Source organism: Pundamilia nyererei, unplaced genomic scaffold (assembly GCF_000239375.1).
Source record: "Pundamilia nyererei isolate P.nyererei 1_Seehausen unplaced genomic scaffold, PunNye1.0 scaffold00031, whole genome shotgun sequence".
In the NCBI taxonomy this organism is placed as follows: Eukaryota; Metazoa; Chordata; class Actinopteri; order Cichliformes; family Cichlidae; genus Pundamilia; species Pundamilia nyererei.
Window position 1 is genome coordinate 1,908,007 of NW_005187432.1, and position 17,038 is coordinate 1,925,044.

The 17,038-nt window shown below is 39.2% G+C and overlaps 4 protein-coding genes across 5 annotated transcripts in view; 2 read left to right on the forward strand and 2 right to left on the reverse strand.

Annotated features, from left to right (window-relative positions):
- cc2d1b (coiled-coil and C2 domain containing 1B) overlaps window positions 1-1,440 on the reverse strand; it is a 19,662-nt gene extending 18,222 nt beyond the window's left edge. The window contains exons 1-3 of one of the 2 annotated variants that reach the window (XM_005729028.2): window positions 1,303-1,440; window positions 898-1,035; window positions 656-800 (exon numbers count right to left, since the gene is read on the reverse strand). In XM_005729028.2, the coding sequence (XP_005729085.1) occupies window positions 656-800; window positions 898-960 (208 nt within the window). In that variant the 5' untranslated portion in view covers window positions 961-1,035; window positions 1,303-1,440. Of the gene's footprint in view, window positions 1-655; window positions 801-897; window positions 1,139-1,302 lie in introns of both variants that reach the window. The other variant, XM_013909818.1, reaches the window with a different exon arrangement.
- A 910-nt stretch (window positions 1,441-2,350) lies between these two features.
- On the reverse strand, window positions 2,351-9,534 carry LOC102204180 (poly(U)-specific endoribonuclease-C-like). Its single transcript, XM_005729029.1, has 7 exons — window positions 9,419-9,534; window positions 7,556-7,655; window positions 5,617-5,728; window positions 5,398-5,519; window positions 4,151-4,263; window positions 2,895-3,048; window positions 2,351-2,799 (listed from the first exon to the last, which is right to left on the reverse strand). Exons 1-7 carry the CDS (start codon window positions 9,427-9,429, stop codon window positions 2,539-2,541), a joined length of 873 nt encoding a protein of 290 aa, XP_005729086.1. The 5' UTR covers window positions 9,430-9,534; the 3' UTR covers window positions 2,351-2,538.
- Window positions 9,535-10,696: 1,162 nt separating this feature from the next.
- Window positions 10,697-13,955, forward strand: pak1ip1 (PAK1 interacting protein 1). Its single transcript, XM_005729030.1, has 10 exons — window positions 10,697-11,024; window positions 11,319-11,481; window positions 11,748-11,868; window positions 11,966-12,040; window positions 12,135-12,187; window positions 12,273-12,418; window positions 12,629-12,726; window positions 12,847-12,946; window positions 13,422-13,554; window positions 13,755-13,955. Exons 1-10 carry the CDS (start codon window positions 10,947-10,949, stop codon window positions 13,865-13,867), a joined length of 1,080 nt encoding a protein of 359 aa, XP_005729087.1. The 5' UTR covers window positions 10,697-10,946; the 3' UTR covers window positions 13,868-13,955.
- Window positions 13,956-14,453: 498 nt separating this feature from the next.
- LOC102204753 (transmembrane protein 14C-like) lies at window positions 14,454-16,987 on the forward strand. Its single transcript, XM_005729031.2, has 4 exons — window positions 14,454-14,726; window positions 16,322-16,423; window positions 16,505-16,592; window positions 16,707-16,987. Exons 1-4 carry the CDS (start codon window positions 14,651-14,653, stop codon window positions 16,765-16,767), a joined length of 327 nt encoding a protein of 108 aa, XP_005729088.1. The 5' UTR covers window positions 14,454-14,650; the 3' UTR covers window positions 16,768-16,987.
- The last annotated feature ends 51 nt before the right edge of the window (window positions 16,988-17,038 follow it).

Consider the following 17,038-nt stretch of genomic DNA (forward strand, 5'->3'; position numbering starts at 1 on the left):
TTCCTGCATAGCAAATCTGCACAAATAATCAAATTATATTAGCAATAACAATGTCCGCTTCCGCTCAAAACCCAATTACTTACAGGTACACTTCCTGCTGGGCTGCAGCATGCTTTCAGGTAATTTATTTTTAATATTTGGGATGGCTGTGGCACTGGAGTTAGATTTAACTAATTGGTAGATTGGTGGCTATCCTTTGAAAAGACACTGAACATCCATCAGAATGTGACTGGATGAATGAGGGTTGTAGTAAGAAAACATTACAGAGTACAAAGGAATCCACTGTTAAAATCAGTTCACTAAATATACAAAACTACAAAGGCTGTGAGTGATCTCAATACTGACCACAATAACAGCTATAATTAAGCAGCTCTACCAACCAACAAACCCTCTGCTTCCTGTTTACACTGACACATAAAGTGTAGTTGCATGATCTTGCGAATCATGTCTAAAGGCAAATTAGTCAATTCGGAGGTTATGTTCGAAACTGCTAAAACACACACCTGGATGGTGACTGCATTTGTGTGGACGTAGCCTGAGACTGTGAGTGCAGCGCTTAAATGACAGCAAATGTTAGCTGTACCTACCACATGTGTAGAAGGGTGCGTGTGGAGGTGGGGTTTTCAGAACTTTAAGTTATAACTACTGCACTCACTTTTCCCCTTCTGCCTGGCTTTTCCTCCTGCAGCAGCCTTTTTTCCAGTAATAGCAGCAAGTTCCGCCTCCAAATCCGGGTCGTCCAGGTTTCCGTCCATGCCCATCATCATCTCCTCGGGGTTCAGGTCTACAAACAGACCCATCTAAAAGCAGGAAGTAAGGGGATAAACGTCTCCACGCTGACATATTTCTGAAGAGAAAACCTCCTGTTTGCAACCTTATGTTTACTGGAGTTGTTACCTGCTTGGCAGCAGCGGCGCCCTGGCCTTTGGGCTGCGGTGCTCTCTTCTTCTTACCAAACATGTTTGTTTTGGTTTCTTGTTGTAGAAATATCCCCTCGGAGACACCCCGGTGGTCCAAACCTCACCTACACGGACACTTTAAGAAAATATGTCGGTGTTGTAATCAATGTCGGTTGCAGTAGTTGTTGAAATCATGTGAGCGGTTGTCAGGTGGCTCCCGAACAGGCTGCGAAAACGAGCTGCCAAACAACGGTGACGTTAGCCCAGCTAGCTGCTAGCCAACCATGTCTGTCGGCTCTTAAGTCTAAAAGTTAATTTATAAACAAGATGTAAACTACTTCTGTATCTGCCCGCGAGGGCTTCAGAGAGATTATCATACCGCGAAAAGACCGTTTACATTTACCTGTTCGTTCACAACTTCATCAGGTAGTTTTCAGAGGAACAGTTTCATTTCTATGCTTTGACATGATAATGGATTTCTTTAAACGCGCATGCGCTAAGCCTGGGAGCACCCTAGCGCTGCTTGAAAGTTGAATCCCTGAGTCATGTCTGCCAGGCAACGACTGCGTCCCCACTGACTAAAGAAGCAAAAATACAAGCCACGTTTATTGAGTAAGTCAGGTTTTCCTGCGTGTAAAACATTTGGTAACGAGGTTTTTCATAAATGTATTGGCTTACTTCTCTAAGTAGTAACGCAAACATAAATACACTAACTTCAAACAAACATAATACACGATAGTGACGCAGATCCTTAAAAATGCTTTTCTCCAGAAAACAGATAAAAGAGAAAACACAGAGAACAAAATGTTCAAATTCAACAAATATTTCAAGTGACATACTGTCAGAAACTGTCAGATCTAAATCTGTCACACAATTCAAAGACGGTTCAGAGATTTTTACAGATGCTTTTATTTGGTTCATAGTACACATCTTTCTCTTTGCAGTGAAACTTTGAAATAGTCTGTTTATCTACTGCTCAATATTTATTTTCTTTTTTCCCCAGGACAGTAGATCATTCTTTTTTTACGTTTTATTTATTTCCCAAAAGCCACTTCTCAAACTGTTTTCATCTTTCTACACTGCCAAATAACAATCTTCTGTATTTAGTTTCAGTCTCTTTTAAAGACTTACTGTTTTTGGGCTAAAACATTCTTATATACATAAAGACAGCCTTTAAAAAAGACTACTTATTCAAAGATGTGGCTTGGTTTTTATACTTCTCAGGCTCAATGACTCAAATAACGGCAAGTAGCCGTGAAAATGGTCAAATCCACATGTTTATCACACATGTTTGTATGTATTCATACTGTGTTTTTTGTTTTTAAATTTCTTAAAATGGAGATCTAGTTTCTGAAAAATTACCACTTTCATTTACACGCTGTACTAAGACTTAAAATATTAGGGCTATTTTTTCCCAACACAGAATACAAATACAAACATTTTGTTAACAAAACACTTTTTATTTTGTCTGTAACAGTTCATATGACAAAAATGTGTTCAATAACCGGTATATACTTCTCATGTTTAGTGCAGAGAGAACTTGATCCAGGTTTATGTTAGGGTTATACTGGGTTATACTGCACTGAAATAAGGTTTCGATTTAAACAAAAACATTTGCAAACTCTCGGCTGGTGTAAAGTTACAGATCCCTGTTGTTGCTGCTGAGCAGTTTGGGATAGGACGTGCCGATGGATTGCCCGTGCCGACAGACGACCAGCTCCAGCACGTACTCGTCCACTTTCACCACCACAGACGTCATCTTCTCAGTCGACATGAAGAAGATGATGGTGAAGAGAGCGACCTCAAACTCTGGACTGACACCAATGAAGGAGCCACCGACAGGCTTCACCAAGCCTTTCCAACTGAACTGCAGGTTCAGGACGTGGTCGTCCTCATCAGGCTTTAAAAACAGTAAATGCAATTCAGCGACATGTGCGGCTATTTACTTTTCAATCAGTGCTTTTACAGTAACGAGCTGCTGTATCAGTTTCTTACTGTGTCTTTGTTATCTCTTGCTTTGTAGCCTTTATAGTCCACATGGTCGTGCTTTTCCTGAAGGTAGAACTGCACCCAGTTGTGAAGACCCATGATCTCCTTTCCATATTTGGCTTCTCCCACAAACACATGTTCAAATCCACAGGAATCCTCACTGTAATGAAAATAAAACCAACCAGCACACCCAGAGATACTTAAGTTCAGTCTCTCAGTGCTGTATGCCCTCATTCATTACAAGACGCCTTATCTACAATGTTAACATTGCGGGGCAGACAGAAGGATAACAGCACAGATGGCAGCAGAGCCGGTGACTCACTTTTAACCCTCAAGTAACCAAGCTTCATTAACGACTAATTTATGAATGACTCCATTATATTTTATACAGGAAAACCTTTCTAATGGCTGTGTGTGATTATCATACCTATGCTGTTTTATTGTAATTAAAAAGATAAGTTAAAAAGCACAAACTGTAGGATGAGACAAACTGTCACATCTTATAAAAATTTTTTCTTTGTTTCAGTGTAACTAGAAAAATAATACATTTTAAATATTAAACTAAACAAAGATTATAACCTCTGCACATTTGTACTCAACACTTAAAAAAAATTCCTCCTAGTCACCTGTCATTGATCCAGGTGTGCAGAACTTTCAAAATTAAAAATTAAAGTAAAAAATTAAAGAGTGAGTTATGTATTACAGTGTGTTAACATCATTTTAACACCCAAATGTAGATAATCTAGTGACTCTGATCAAGAAATTAGAATTAAGTTATCACACTCTGTTGTTCATCCTGTGGAACTGTGAAAATGAGATGAAAAAAATAAAGATGACAATAATAACAAAGGCTATAATGTTACTGTATAATGTTAAATATCAGTCTTTTCATTGTGCTTGCTACACTGGGGCTAATTTCTGGAAGCATTTTTTATTTATGATTAAAAGTGTCACAAAAACAGATGTAAGTATTTGGCTGGAGTTACAAGGTTAACCTCAGGAAGATTTAAATACATGTAGTTTATTGTCAGCCTTTTCAGACAAAAGCAGCTGTTAATTAACACAGAAAAAAACAAAAAATAAACCCAAAACACATTCAGGGAACACTGTGTTTTATTTTTAGATTCTTCACTGATTCTTGAGTTGTGTTCTGCTCCAGACCTGGATCTCATTTAAGTTTGCCTTTAACCAATCATTCAAACCGGTCCCTTCATTCTCTTTTAAACATTGCAGCAGCGCCCCCTGTTGTTACAGTTACTCACCCTCCGCTCCTGTCCCTGTGGTACAAGCGGAACCAGATGTCATACAGCTGTCTCTTGAACTGCCCAAGGTCTGATGGTGACTTCCCCTTCTTGACCAGATACTGGTGAGCACACTAAGAATAAAAACACAGTAACATACTTTGAAATTTCAGACATCCGAGTAAAAAATGTGACCTATCAATAGTATCGGAATAAACCATCGTTACATTAGAAAATTAATTCTTAGCCTTGAAAAAAAAAAAAAAGAACAAAAAAACCCAAAAACGGATCCATGCCTGGAATGAAAATTTGAGCCAGCATAGATCAAAAGATCAAAAGTGCCTGGAAAATAAAAATACCCCCCCCCCCCCCCCAACGCAAACTTAAACACAACACTGAGGTTAAAGTAATGAGTCACAGGAAAATCTAATCTTACTATAATAAACTAATCTCTATTTGAACTCCTACACAATCTGGAGATGATAAACTAAACTTGACACACAGGTTCATCTTTGGCCCCAGAAGGTTCTTATCTATATCAGATATTCTAATGTCATTGTGTTGCCTGGCAACCACCGACCGACAGACTAAAATGACTCATCAATTATGTACCTATATAACATCTTATGAAATCATAGTATGGCATCATTTTTGTTTCATTACACAGTATCTGTTTTTTTATATACTCAGTGTTACATTACATCATTTGGGACATTAATTTATGAAGTCAAATTTCCTGTATTTAGAGACTACATTTAAAGTTTACTCTTGGATACATAACTTTATAAATGGTATCAAAAAAGTGGCATTTCAATCCATGTGAATTAGTTAAGCCTACAAAAAAAAAAAACAGTTCATGCATTCTTGTCAGCTGTATATATTTGACATGCACATAAGGCATGTAAACTACAATGAAAATTATAAATTATTAATCTTTTTGCAATTTTTAATAAATGTGTGTCAAGCGAACAAAATTTTGCAGTTATAGTTAACAATTGTACAGTTTTCATTATACACTTAAAGTGTACTAACAGTGTCTGGCTGATGAGTGCAGAAGTTCATTTATTTTTTAGATAATTGTTCGTTGATGTGGTCCCTTGACTGTAAATTCATTATTCTGTATATAAGCATAAAACGACTTCCATATTGGTCTGCTGTTTATTTGTTTTTAACATCTACCACACCTCTTTTTTACTTTTCTCTAACCAATCAGTAAACAACAGCTTAAATGATTTCTGAGCTCATGCCCTCCTATGAATCCACTGTACCTTCATGACATCTGTCTCCACGATGGCATCGATAAACAGCTTGTTCTCTTTGAGCTCTTCTGAGGTGACCGTCTCTGACACACCTGTAGACATCTCATAGTTGTCCAGCAAGCTGATGAAATCTGAATAAAAAGGGCGTAACCTCATTAAACTGTTTAATCGCTGTTGCTCCAAATAAACATAATAAAGAAAACCTTTATAGGCCTGACTCATACTCACATTCATATGTCTTAATACTCTTCAGTTTGTCTTCATTCACATATGTGAAGAGTGGAGCTTTGGCCTGGTCTCTGGCAACATTACTGCCCTGAGCCACATAACCCGCCTTCCCCTAAATATAAAAACACAAACATTCAGCAACATGTTAAAACCGAACAAACAAATATGAGGATTCATAAATACTGCTGATGCACCTGGTTAATTGACATGTAAGCAGCTCATAAAAGCATCACCCAGTTTCAATGTTAAATACACTTAAGCAGCTGCTTGATGACGCCAACTTCACTGAACACACACACACACACACACACACACACACACACACACACACACACACACACACACACACACACACACAGAGCAACCTATAACTGAAAACACACACAATGGACAAAAACAAACAAATGGCCGACTGTACCCTCATACACACAATAATAACATGGACTGAACCACCACTCCACACCATTAGCACTTTATATAACCACTGTAGAAATTAGCCACACTGATCTAAACTGCACGACTGTAAATGCTGTATAGACAATCATTCTGTGCAATACAATAATTATAGTTCTACAACTGTTTACAACTGTATATAACTTGTATAGTTCACATTTCATATTTCTGTAGTTTTCATATTTATATCCTGTTCATAGCTTGTACACTCACTACAGCCTGTACATACTTATAGTTATAGCATATTCATAACATACCTTCATACCTTGTACATTGTAACATACCCATAATAGACACATATTTTTCACCTTCATTCCTCTAATAGACCCATTTTTATATAATATATCTATATTATTGCTAAAGCACTTTCTGGATGGATGCAAGCTGCATTTTGTTGCCTTGTACTTGTGACATGTGCAATGACAATAAAGTTGAATTCTATTCTATTTTATTCAACCACTTGAAACACTGAAGGAAAAGAATTAAGATAAAATTTACCAGTGGGCTGTGAGGCAACAGTGCTACTCATCCTTCATTTCTTGCTTTAGCTTTTTCTGGCACTACCCAGTACATATGGGCCTAAAGTGAAGGCACAAACTAGAACAACATCTCCCCACATCTGGCACTGTGTGACGGGGAAAATGTGCAACAAATCAGAAATGAGCTGGGCTTAACTTTTAACAGCACTCAGTGTGATGGTGCACTCAAACCAACCATTGCAAAGTTAATCTTACTAGTTATCTCCAAAAGTTTATTTCTGTTCATGTGGACGTAGCGTTTTCAGTGGGAGAAAGTGCTGAGACTGAAGAAGTCACTTGGATGAGTGACGAAACGTTTCTCCCGCTGACAACCCTATGTCCACATAAACAGAAATAAACTTTTGGAGATTTACTTACCTGGATGATTGAGCATGCATCAAGACGTCTTACTAGTTATTATGTTATGACTAAGTGTTATGTGTTGTGACTCCAGTAATCTGCACTGACAGCTAACTGATGGAATAGGAATCCTGTGTGGGCATGATGGTTTCACTGGACTTAACAATGACAGCATGTTCATCATTGTGTGAATTCTATCTGCTGTCTTTAGTGTTTTGTAGCATAATTTCATTGGGGATTATTAAAGTATTCTGATTGTGATTCTAATTCTGATTTAGCTTTAAAATGTCTAAAATTAAATTAGCTTTGTCACAGAACTCCAAACATTCTGATTTATTTACTGCAAAGCGTTTCAATCTGTTCAGTTTCATTATAAAACAGATTAAAAAACAAAACTTTTTTGTCAAATAACATTCAGAAGTACTTGTCACTGAGCAACAACGCTCACAGAACGTCACCACTGTAAATGTTTGAATATACATTAAAACACCTACACTCCAGAACCCCCATCAGGCTTCCAGTCCACACAAAGGTTTGCATTTATTGCATGCATCAGTGACTGCCTGCTTTGCATTGCAGAAAAGCTGCGATGCCCTTTTAGCACTGACCTGGAGGGAAATCCTGTAATCGGTCCCAGGTCTCAGGCGGTTTTTATCCAGGTGCCAGAGCTGGTTGAGTACCTTGGTGAGGTCCTGATCGGCCTTTTGACTGTTAAATAAAAATTAATAAATTTAAAAAAAAAAAAACACAGGCAGACAAACATGGTGAATTATTAAGCAGGCCTAAAAACTGCCGTGTATGTGTGAATGGAAACATGGACATGGAAAAGGAAGAGACGCAGAGGGTTGACGTGACAGAGAGGACGCTAGGTACAGGTTGCGAGGCAGATGACCTGTTTTGCCGACCCTTTAAAGAAGAAGACAACGAAGAAGACAAAGAAAAGAAGAAGAAAGAAATGACTAACTGGGGTGTAATGTTCACATGTTTTTGCTATTTCTTCTGTCCTCAAGTAGAGTTTTACAGACAAACACACTAAAATAACTTCTCTCAGCATATACTTGCTCCCACTATTCAGATTAAAAGAGAAGTGACTTCTCACGCTGTCTATGCACTGAGAGGAACTGGAGTGAATGGCCAGTCTGTTTACTTTGTTGTTTTTCATAGCTACCATGCAGTTTGGGATAGTCCTCCTTTTTGTTTCGAACTACTGGTGATGAAATCTGCCGTGACAATTTTGTTTTCCCCACTCATGTGACTAATTCTTTCTGCGGAAAGCAGTTAACTTCCTGTTAACTGCTCTTCTTAGAATGAATTAGTAAGGTATACAAAACGAAAACGGCGTTTCCAAAACATTACTCCTGTGCCTCAGTCGAAAGCAGCTTGTACATCTGTTTCAGGATGTGTGTCGTTTTTTCTTTTTTTTTAATTCTCAGTTACTTAGGTTTAAAACATAAGGCGCCTGTGATACAGTTAAGGACCTATTTATCTAAATCATAAAAACAGTTTCCCACATAGTAACAGCAGTGCTTAGCTGTGTAAATGACTCACATATCTATACAGCCATGCACAGTGACTCTCCATTAAAACCCAGGTTGTCCGACACAGGTGATCTAAATAATGTTTTAATTAAGTGAAGACTCTTGACTTCAACACAAGCAGCAGCTGAAGGCTTTGTGTTGTCTCCTATCACATGTTATGCTGTAAGTCTTCTCCTTTGTTAGATAGCACAATGGCGCCAGATGAAAGCTAAAAAGCCAGCGGGGAAAACTTCAGCTTCAGCTCTAAATAATGATCCCACCTCCATCATTAAGTTACAGCTGCATGGATCAGTGAATGTGGGAGGGCTGTAATGTGAAACCTACAGATACCACTAAAACTATAACATCTCTGCTTTAGTTTTCTTCAATTACATCAATAAATGCTAAAACAATTGCACTGAGGCGGACTAACAACCACACCCTATGTCTGACACGTTACAACACGTTGAGCGAGAAGCAGATGACAGGATGGAGCACATACTGAGGCAGAAGGTCCTCTGTGTTTAGCCTGAGTACAGGAGGGAGCGACTACAGTTTTATTACAGCAGAGGAGGCTCTCCGTGAAGTTCTCCATGTCCTGTTTGTTGTATAATTCAACCCACTAATCATTCCCAGACCCCGCTGCAGGCTCCTCTTACGCACATGACGTCCACGCAGCAGATGCACAGAGCGCAGTCTGCATTGAGGAACAGCTGTCAGGGAAACAAACCCGGACTTTATCGTGACAAAACTATCGAGGAGAACCATCAAAGGTGTGACGTTACACTGTAACTACATGTTTACATCAAACATGTCTTCGTTAGACGGAAACAAACGCGTTGAAACGGCCGAAAAGCGGCTGAAAACGACAACACGCAAATTTAAATTTCTCTGAAAGTTGAGAAGACGCCAAGTCATCCTTCTGCTCGTGCGTTATTTTAATCCCAAACTCACCTTCTCGACATGATTTTGTTGAGAGGAAAAACTCACTGAGACTTTTCTTATGCTCTCTGAAACAAACTGCCGGAATCCGCAGACGGTTAACTCAGCCGTCAATCATGACGTCACCAAGGGAGCCAGCCAATTACAAGACAGGAGAGTAAACGCTGCTCTCCACCCCCTCCCCTCGCTCGTCAGACGTGGGATAAATTAATTTTGTTCTCTATCCTCATAAACTCAACTCAAACTTTTCATTGTCAAAGTAAACTCGTTATGGATGTCAATCCAGCAGTTCCGTGTGAGAAAAGGTGTAACCCTCTGAAACAGGAAAAATAAGTAACGTGATAAAGGTGGAGGTTTTAGGGTCATAACAATACTTTTTAGCCTCACTTGGAATTCACACGCACTTGCAATCCCTTTCAAAGGTAAATGTTTTCACAATCAAATGCATTCAATTAATTATTATAATCATCAACTACTATTATCAGTAAGTGTGAGCTCAAATATCAAGGTAGAAGTTTGGGGAGTTTTATGATCATGTCGGCTTAATTTGGAGGCAAAGGCATTTGGGCAGCTTGCAGTCACTAAGTCGACCGAGAACCCCTCTGTATACCAAAATATTCTAGAGTCATATGTGAGGCATAACTGCCTGACAACTAAAACCTGGGTGAAATCGTGTCAATGAACAGCACGAGCAGCCGCAAATCTACAAAAGAATGGCAGAAAAAGAAAAGAATGAAATGAAAAGACCCAGCCAAAGTCCAGATCTCATCCTGATTAAAATGGTGCTGTGCACAAATAAATGCTGGCAAACCTCAATGAACTGAAGCAACACTGTAAAGAGGAGTGGGGCAAAATCCTGCCGCGATAATGTGAGAAACTGGTAAAGTCTTACAGAAAACACAAGTACTTCAACTTATTGGTATTAAAGGTGTTTCAACAGGCTCCTTCTGTATTTTGTCTTAGTTTGTATTAAATAAATAGCAACACTGTGTAATGTTTTATATGTTACTGTTCAGCTGAGCTTGTACTGGTAGCAAGGAACAAATGATTTTTTTTATTATGTCCTGATACATAAAACCTTATTTCTTTTTTTTTTTTTTTACCATGACTCAAAATTACAAAATTATAGAAAATCAGGCAAAGATTAGTCTTAGTTTCTCCTGTGGTCCCTTGGAATAATTAAATTTCCCACCAGTCTTTTAGAGTCTGAAAATCAACGTAAAAAAACCATAACTGAACGATTGCGACTTTTATTTTGAAAAAGTCTTAACGACAAATGGTAAGAAAGTGCGTTTGCGCATGCGCAGTCACTCCACATGTTATTTTGGGACTGAACGTGTGTTTAGCTAAAAAGAGTTACCTTTTTCGCGTGCGAGCATTCGCACCACGCTTTTTACTGTCCTTGCCTTTCTCTTGTTGGTGTTCTATTACTGTTTTAGCAGCTGTTACACAAACTGCTCGAGGAAATCTGCTCAGAAAATCGGCAAATTTTAAGGAAAGCTAATTAGCCGGCTAGCTGAGCTCACTGTAGTCCAGCAGCATGGCAGCTGTGTTGGAGCTGGTCGCTGGCAGTTATGAACAGATCACCTTCGGTTATCAAGTAAAAACTGACGAAAAGGTAAGCTGGAGTCTCACAAAGCAACGACCTGTGTGTCACATAAAGGGTGTGAAGTTGTAATAATAACAAGCTCAAGTGTTTGTTGTTTGGACGATGAACATGATTTGTCATGATTTGTATGCAATGCAGTATTTATTTGATTATGAAGCACATTCATTGCCCAGTATATGAAAGGAGTGTAATGTAAGAAGTTTCGTGACTCACTCCTTTTTCTCTAACACTCTGCGGATTAATTTATATGCAAATAAATTGTTTTGTTATAAAAAGTTTTCTTTAAAAATAATTGTCATGCAGGAGTGGACAGCCAAAGCAGAATTCACACATCACGCTCACACAGCTTCAGTATCCGCAGTGGCTGCCAGTGAGAGGTTTGTCGTGACGGGGAGCAAAGATGAGACCATCCAAGTGTACAACATGAAGAAAAGGATCGAGCACGGTGCTTTGCTGCATCATGACGGTGAGTTTGTAAATTGTAATTAGTCTGTTTGATTTCTTCAGTTAAACATCAAAAACACCTAATATAGAAGTGACCTGTTGAATAATTCAAAGTGCGCTGACTTGATATTTTGTTTAAACTCAGTTTATTTCAAATTATTTTCTCAGCAATTTGAATTAACCTGAGGTTTAGATTGTTTTGGGGTTTTTTTGGTGGTGGAAACTCAAAGCAGTAACGTAAACGTCCGCCTGGTTTCTGCTTGTGGTGCTGACTGACTTCCTGCACAGGTACCATCACTTGCCTCGAGTTTTACGGGACGTCTCACTTACTGAGTGGAGGAGAGGACGGACTCCTGTGTGTGTGGAGCACGAAGAAGTGGGAGTGTCTGAAATCCATCAAAGCTCACAAGTAAGCGCACAGAAAGACGGCACAGACACACAGAGAGGGTTGTTTCTTTATGTTTGGTAGCGTCGTCAGTGTTGCTTTGTGCTGTGATGTCTTTCAGAGGTCATGTGACATCGCTGTCCATCCATCCGTCTGGGAAGCTTGCGCTCTCAGTTGGGACCGATAAGACACTGAGGTAAATTTCACAGCTCTCTTTAATGGTAGATGATTCAGATGATCCGTTTGCACTGATAAACAATGTTGGCCGTTGTGTCTTTGTATCCATGCAGAACCTGGAATCTCATTAATGGAAGATCAGCGTTCATCAAAAACATAAAACAGAGTAAGCTCCCCTTTAACCTTTTGGGCGGTGAGGAAATTGTTGACGCATTTATGATTCAAACCTGTGTTCTTTGCACACCTGACAGATGCACACATTGTCAGGTGGTCACCAGACGGGGACAGATACGTGGTCGTGATGAACGACAAAGTGAACATCTACGAGCTGGAGACAGCCACTGTGACGGGAACGGTCACAAACCCCAAAAGGATCGCTTCTGTCAATTTTTTAAACGTGAGCTCGCTGACCATGACATATTATCCAAAAGCCAGATTTTGACTACAGTTCTGACACAAAGTAAATGCCACATTTTCAGAGGTAGAATCACACAGACACAACATTAAGTGTTGTTGTCAATTTTCAAGAAGTGGATCCCCTCAAGATGAGGCATTTTCATATGAAGGATAAGCATATCTATAAAAACAACCACCGCTTATCTTTCAGAACTCCATCCTGGCCGTTGCAGGAGACGATGAAACTGTGAGGTTGTGTGATGTGGAGAAAGCAAAATGGGTGTGTGATTTCAAGGCTCACGAAACCAGGTGAATTCATTTATTCATTGTTTTCCCACCAATCATGCGTAGATCATACTGTCAATATTCTGATACGCGTGGTGATGGGGGAAGAAGTCAGCTTATCTTTGTGTCCGTTTGTGATGTCAGAGTGAAGACGGTCGACAGTGTGAACGTGGATGATTACTCTGTGGTGGTGACTGCTTCAAATGATGGTTTCATCAAAATGTGGAAAATTCATCTTAAAGAGGTACGCTGCGTCCTGATATTAGCTTTCTGGAGAACATGCATTCTTTGTTAATGTGGAAATGGACTTGTTGTAGACTACAAGCCACTGAGACCCACACACACATTCATACGTCACCTTTATTCTGGGCTTTTGTGCACTTTTTGCCTGTTATACTGACAAATTTGGGGTTAAGTATTGAGTTAAGTATTAAGTATGCACAAGGACACTAAGAAGCTGGGTCCTCCGGGTTTCTCTCCTGGAGCATTTTTTTTTAGTCGACTAAAAGAGATCATAGATGCTGATTTTTCTTTTTTTAATTTATTAATTTATGTATTTATTTTTGCATTAACTTTGCTGACAATATTAGTAATACAATAAGATAAAATATCTTGATGGGTTCCTTTTAACAAGAACAAACTCAAACTTAAGTTTGTTTAAAATAAATATGGTATATTTATGATTATCCCGGTGAGCTAATACTTCTGCTGACCATCAGGAGCTGGAACCTCCCACACTCCTTGGGGAAGTGAACACATCAGCCAGACTGACATGCCTTGCTGTGAGGAGGACTTCACCGATGCAGCAGGAGATCACTGAGGAAGAAGCACCCCAGGCAACAACATCTGAAGGTGAGGTTGTGGAAACACTTCAGCTGCTTCATGATGATGATCGGTGAGGGGACACTCAGCTCGCCTGAATGTGCGACCCGCTCATCGGATCATTGAGTCATTACCTCACATTCTGATCTGTTCTTCTCTACTTCATATCACTTCCTACGGGCAAGGGAATGTAAACCTGAGCTAACACCCTGCTCTGTGTTTATCCGTAGAACTACTTCCCGAACTTCTAAGGACAAAGAGAGTCCGAATTGCCACGGAAGAAGTCGTCCTGGAAGACGAGAGCAAGCCCAAGAAGAAGAAGAAAAAGAACAGTGGAAAATAGAATAAAATGTTTTATTACCCATACACATGTGGATTTTTGTTCTGACGACCTGCAGTGTTCTACATCAAATGTGAACTTATCGCTGATGAAAGAAAAGCAGAACAAGATGGATGATATAATATTTCATAACATTCAAAAGACTGGCAGTTCTTGTAGAATCAAACTGAAAGTTACACGTCAAACAAAAGGAAAGCGGACTATAATAAGACCCATGTCCGTGAGTTTCCCCAGGCTGCACACAGACAACTACTCTATATAAAAGTAGACTTCATAGCACAAACACTGTGGCAAATGCAAAAAAGTGCCTGGAGTCTGAAGCTACCAATGATGTAATGTGCCAGAGCAAATGTAACAAAGATGTATTATTTTTCTTCACAGCTCAGAACCTTTCTTAAAACAGCTTAGGCTGGACATCTGCCAGCATCTTGGTATGTTGTACACATTTTGTTATATGTGAGATAAAGCACAACTGCTGAGTGTATTTTTTTTAAATAAATACATTTTCTGTCCCCGTGAGTTATCTCTTTTCCTCCTGTAGGAGAGTCAGGAAATTAGACGTTCTTTTAATTTGAAAGCGCATGCAAAAGCCACCGGAAGTGAAAGACTTAACTCTCCATTCGGGAAGTTTCTAAGTGACAATCAGTGGAAACGACTGTGTTTCAAACTTTTAGTGTCTTTTAATCGGAGTTAGGAGTTAAAGTAACCAGTTAAAACGACCTGTGGTCACCGTGTTAACTAAACTCGCTGCAGGTTTATCGCAGTAGAAGCTGCTGCTTTGTGCTCATGGCTGTCGACTGGATTGGGTTCAGCTATGCTGCTCTGGTGTCGGCAGGAGGGGTCGTAGGTTATGTGAAAGCAGGTAGGCGAAAGCCTTTTAGAATAGACACATTAACATGACATGAACCCTGTTAAAGCGGACTTTAGACACAGATAACCACCTTTACCCTGCCACTTTATTAAGTACATCAAACGTCATTTTACACAAGAGGCATGCCGCCAATGTATCAACACATATACTTTTGTCCAGCTGACTATACGCTTCCTGTCTGACCATCTGCAGGCTGATTAATCACATTTTTTAAAGAGAAAAACTGCCGGATTTTTTTAGCTCTTTACTATTATTAGTTTGCTCACAAACAAATATTTCTGTGGTGAAGTTAAAGGCATTTCAAACTTTTTCTGTGGAGACGTTTTCAAATACCTAAATCTACTTAAGATGGGTCAATTAATTTTTTTTAAACCAACCATTTGCTCCTATGTCCTCAGGAATACAGAATGGCAAAGGTGTGGCTGAGGGTCAACATAAAATCCTGAGAGCTTGAATTTCCTTGAAAAAAAAACATCAGCACAGCCTACAGTATCATATCTGAAGGAAACTTAATATTTTTGGTCACAGGCAGCATCCAAACACTCAGAGTGTATATTCCAGTACTTGGAAAACTGATTTTGTGAGAGAACTTAAATTTCACAAGTTTGTCACATATTGGCAAAATAAAATAGGAATGAACTATGACTCCAGGGCTACAAAGTAATCAAGTGTGAAAAATGATGAAAAATCATATTAAATTTGGTAAATCAACACATGTATTTAACCTCTAGTGGAGCTGTTACCTTGTAGAGTTACTAAGGTTACAAGGTGTGAGTTGGGTTTCAGTCGCCTCAAGATTGGGTGTTGTCGTCACCCTGCTGGGTGGGTGGGCGACCTGGGTTTTCAAATTGATAACATAGATGCATCTATTAGGAGTCTGAGGGGTAGAACTGGCAGCCACCAGTATTTTTAGGCTTTGCATGCATTTTTGTTTTTATATCAACCTACTTGTATCTTGGATATGCATTTTTATTTAATAGCATATTTATTATTATAGTGGCTCCATAGCATAGTGGTTTACATATCTGTCCAACAAGTAACAGATCCCAGGTTCAGTGCTGTGAGGAGAGACAAACCCCTTTGAAGTTTGTCAGGAAGGGTGTGGTAGGGAACAAAATTTCCCAAATCAAACATGTGGAATTAGTCACTGTGAACAAGGGAAGAACCGAAGTTAGCTTTTTATTATTGTTTGTACCTGCCAAGGGACAACAAATGAAAATATACTAGAGGCTAAATCAGCACAAGGTGTCTTTTTTCACGCAAGCTCAGTGTGTTTGTGGTTAATCCCTGATAAATAAATGTCTTTCAAATGTAAGCTTTGCAGATAAAATCTAGAAACTCATCGTAACACAAGCATTCAGTCTCTAAAGTAGATTTTAAAATAAAACTTTGATGGAAAAACAAAATCACCATTAAAGCCTTCATGAAGAGCACAGTTGCTGAATTATGGCTAGCTGTGCATTTGTAGTGCAGCTCCGAGTGCACACTTAGCTGCTTTACCTTTACAAGGCATTCTGGTAAATGTAGGTCAGTGTTCAACATTAAGGGGGGTGTTTCGATGACAGCTAACAACGTCTCCTCCACAGGCAGTGTCACCTCTCTGGTCGCAGGGCTGCTGTTTGGCGTGCTGGCTGCGGTCGGCGCTTATCTGACATCTAAAAACCCCAGGAATGTGTGGCTTTCAGCCGGTGAGCGAGTTCAGGTGTTAAACAGCTTAAACGAGTTCAGTTTCCCGAACTTAGCAAATCTTTGCTCTTCCTTGAATGCAGGCACTGCAGGAACTCTCTGTGTGGTGATGGGACTGAGATTTCTCGGCTCCTGGAAGTTCATGCCAGCTGGATTGATGACTTCATTGAGGTAAAAGCACAGTTTCTGTCAAACTGAACCTGCTCACTGATAATATATTTTAATATTCTGCATCATGTAGGCTGTTTTCAGACATTCAGTGATATACATTTGTTATGTTTTCAGTTTGCTGGTATTGATGAAGACCTTCGCCAGAATGGGAAAGACACAATCACACAAATCTTGAGCCAAAATAAGCGTTTTTAGTGAGTCTGTGAATACATAAAAGATCAAACTTACAGCATTCCTCACCATTTATTTTCTTACTGCAGTCATACTTTTGTTAAAAATGTGATCATATAGAAAGGGCTTCCTGGAGCCTGTCCTGCCTCAGATCACACAGTTGTGTTATCAATAATTTTTTCTTTATTGTATGAAAAACATTTTTAAATAAAGTTTTTGGCTGTGCTTAAATGTAATTTTTCGACCCATACAAAAAAAATACCATGATACTAATA

Bases quoted from the DNA above. Each gene is read 5' to 3' on its own strand.
- LOC102204180 (XM_005729029.1), bottom strand. The intron at 5,520-5,616 runs GTGAGTATGAGT...CTTTTTATTCAG, and splicing joins GAGTATTAAGACATATGAAT to ATTTCATCAGCTTGCTGGAC. The intron at 4,264-5,397 runs GTACAGTGGATT...TTTTATTCTTAG, and splicing joins TGGAGACAGATGTCATGAAG to TGTGCTCACCAGTATCTGGT.
- pak1ip1 (XM_005729030.1), top strand. From the start codon at position 10,947: ATGGCAGCTGTGTTGGAGCTGGTCGCTGGCAGTTATGAACAGATCACC. The intron at 11,482-11,747 runs GTGAGTTTGTAA...CTTCCTGCACAG, and splicing joins TGCTTTGCTGCATCATGACG to GTACCATCACTTGCCTCGAG. The intron at 12,727-12,846 runs GTGAATTCATTT...TTGTGATGTCAG, and splicing joins TTCAAGGCTCACGAAACCAG to AGTGAAGACGGTCGACAGTG.
- LOC102204753 (XM_005729031.2), top strand. From the start codon at position 14,651: ATGGCTGTCGACTGGATTGGGTTCAGCTATGCTGCTCTGGTGTCGGCA. The intron at 14,727-16,321 runs GTAGGCGAAAGC...TCTCCTCCACAG, and splicing joins CGTAGGTTATGTGAAAGCAG to GCAGTGTCACCTCTCTGGTC. The intron at 16,424-16,504 runs GTGAGCGAGTTC...CCTTGAATGCAG, and splicing joins GAATGTGTGGCTTTCAGCCG to GCACTGCAGGAACTCTCTGT.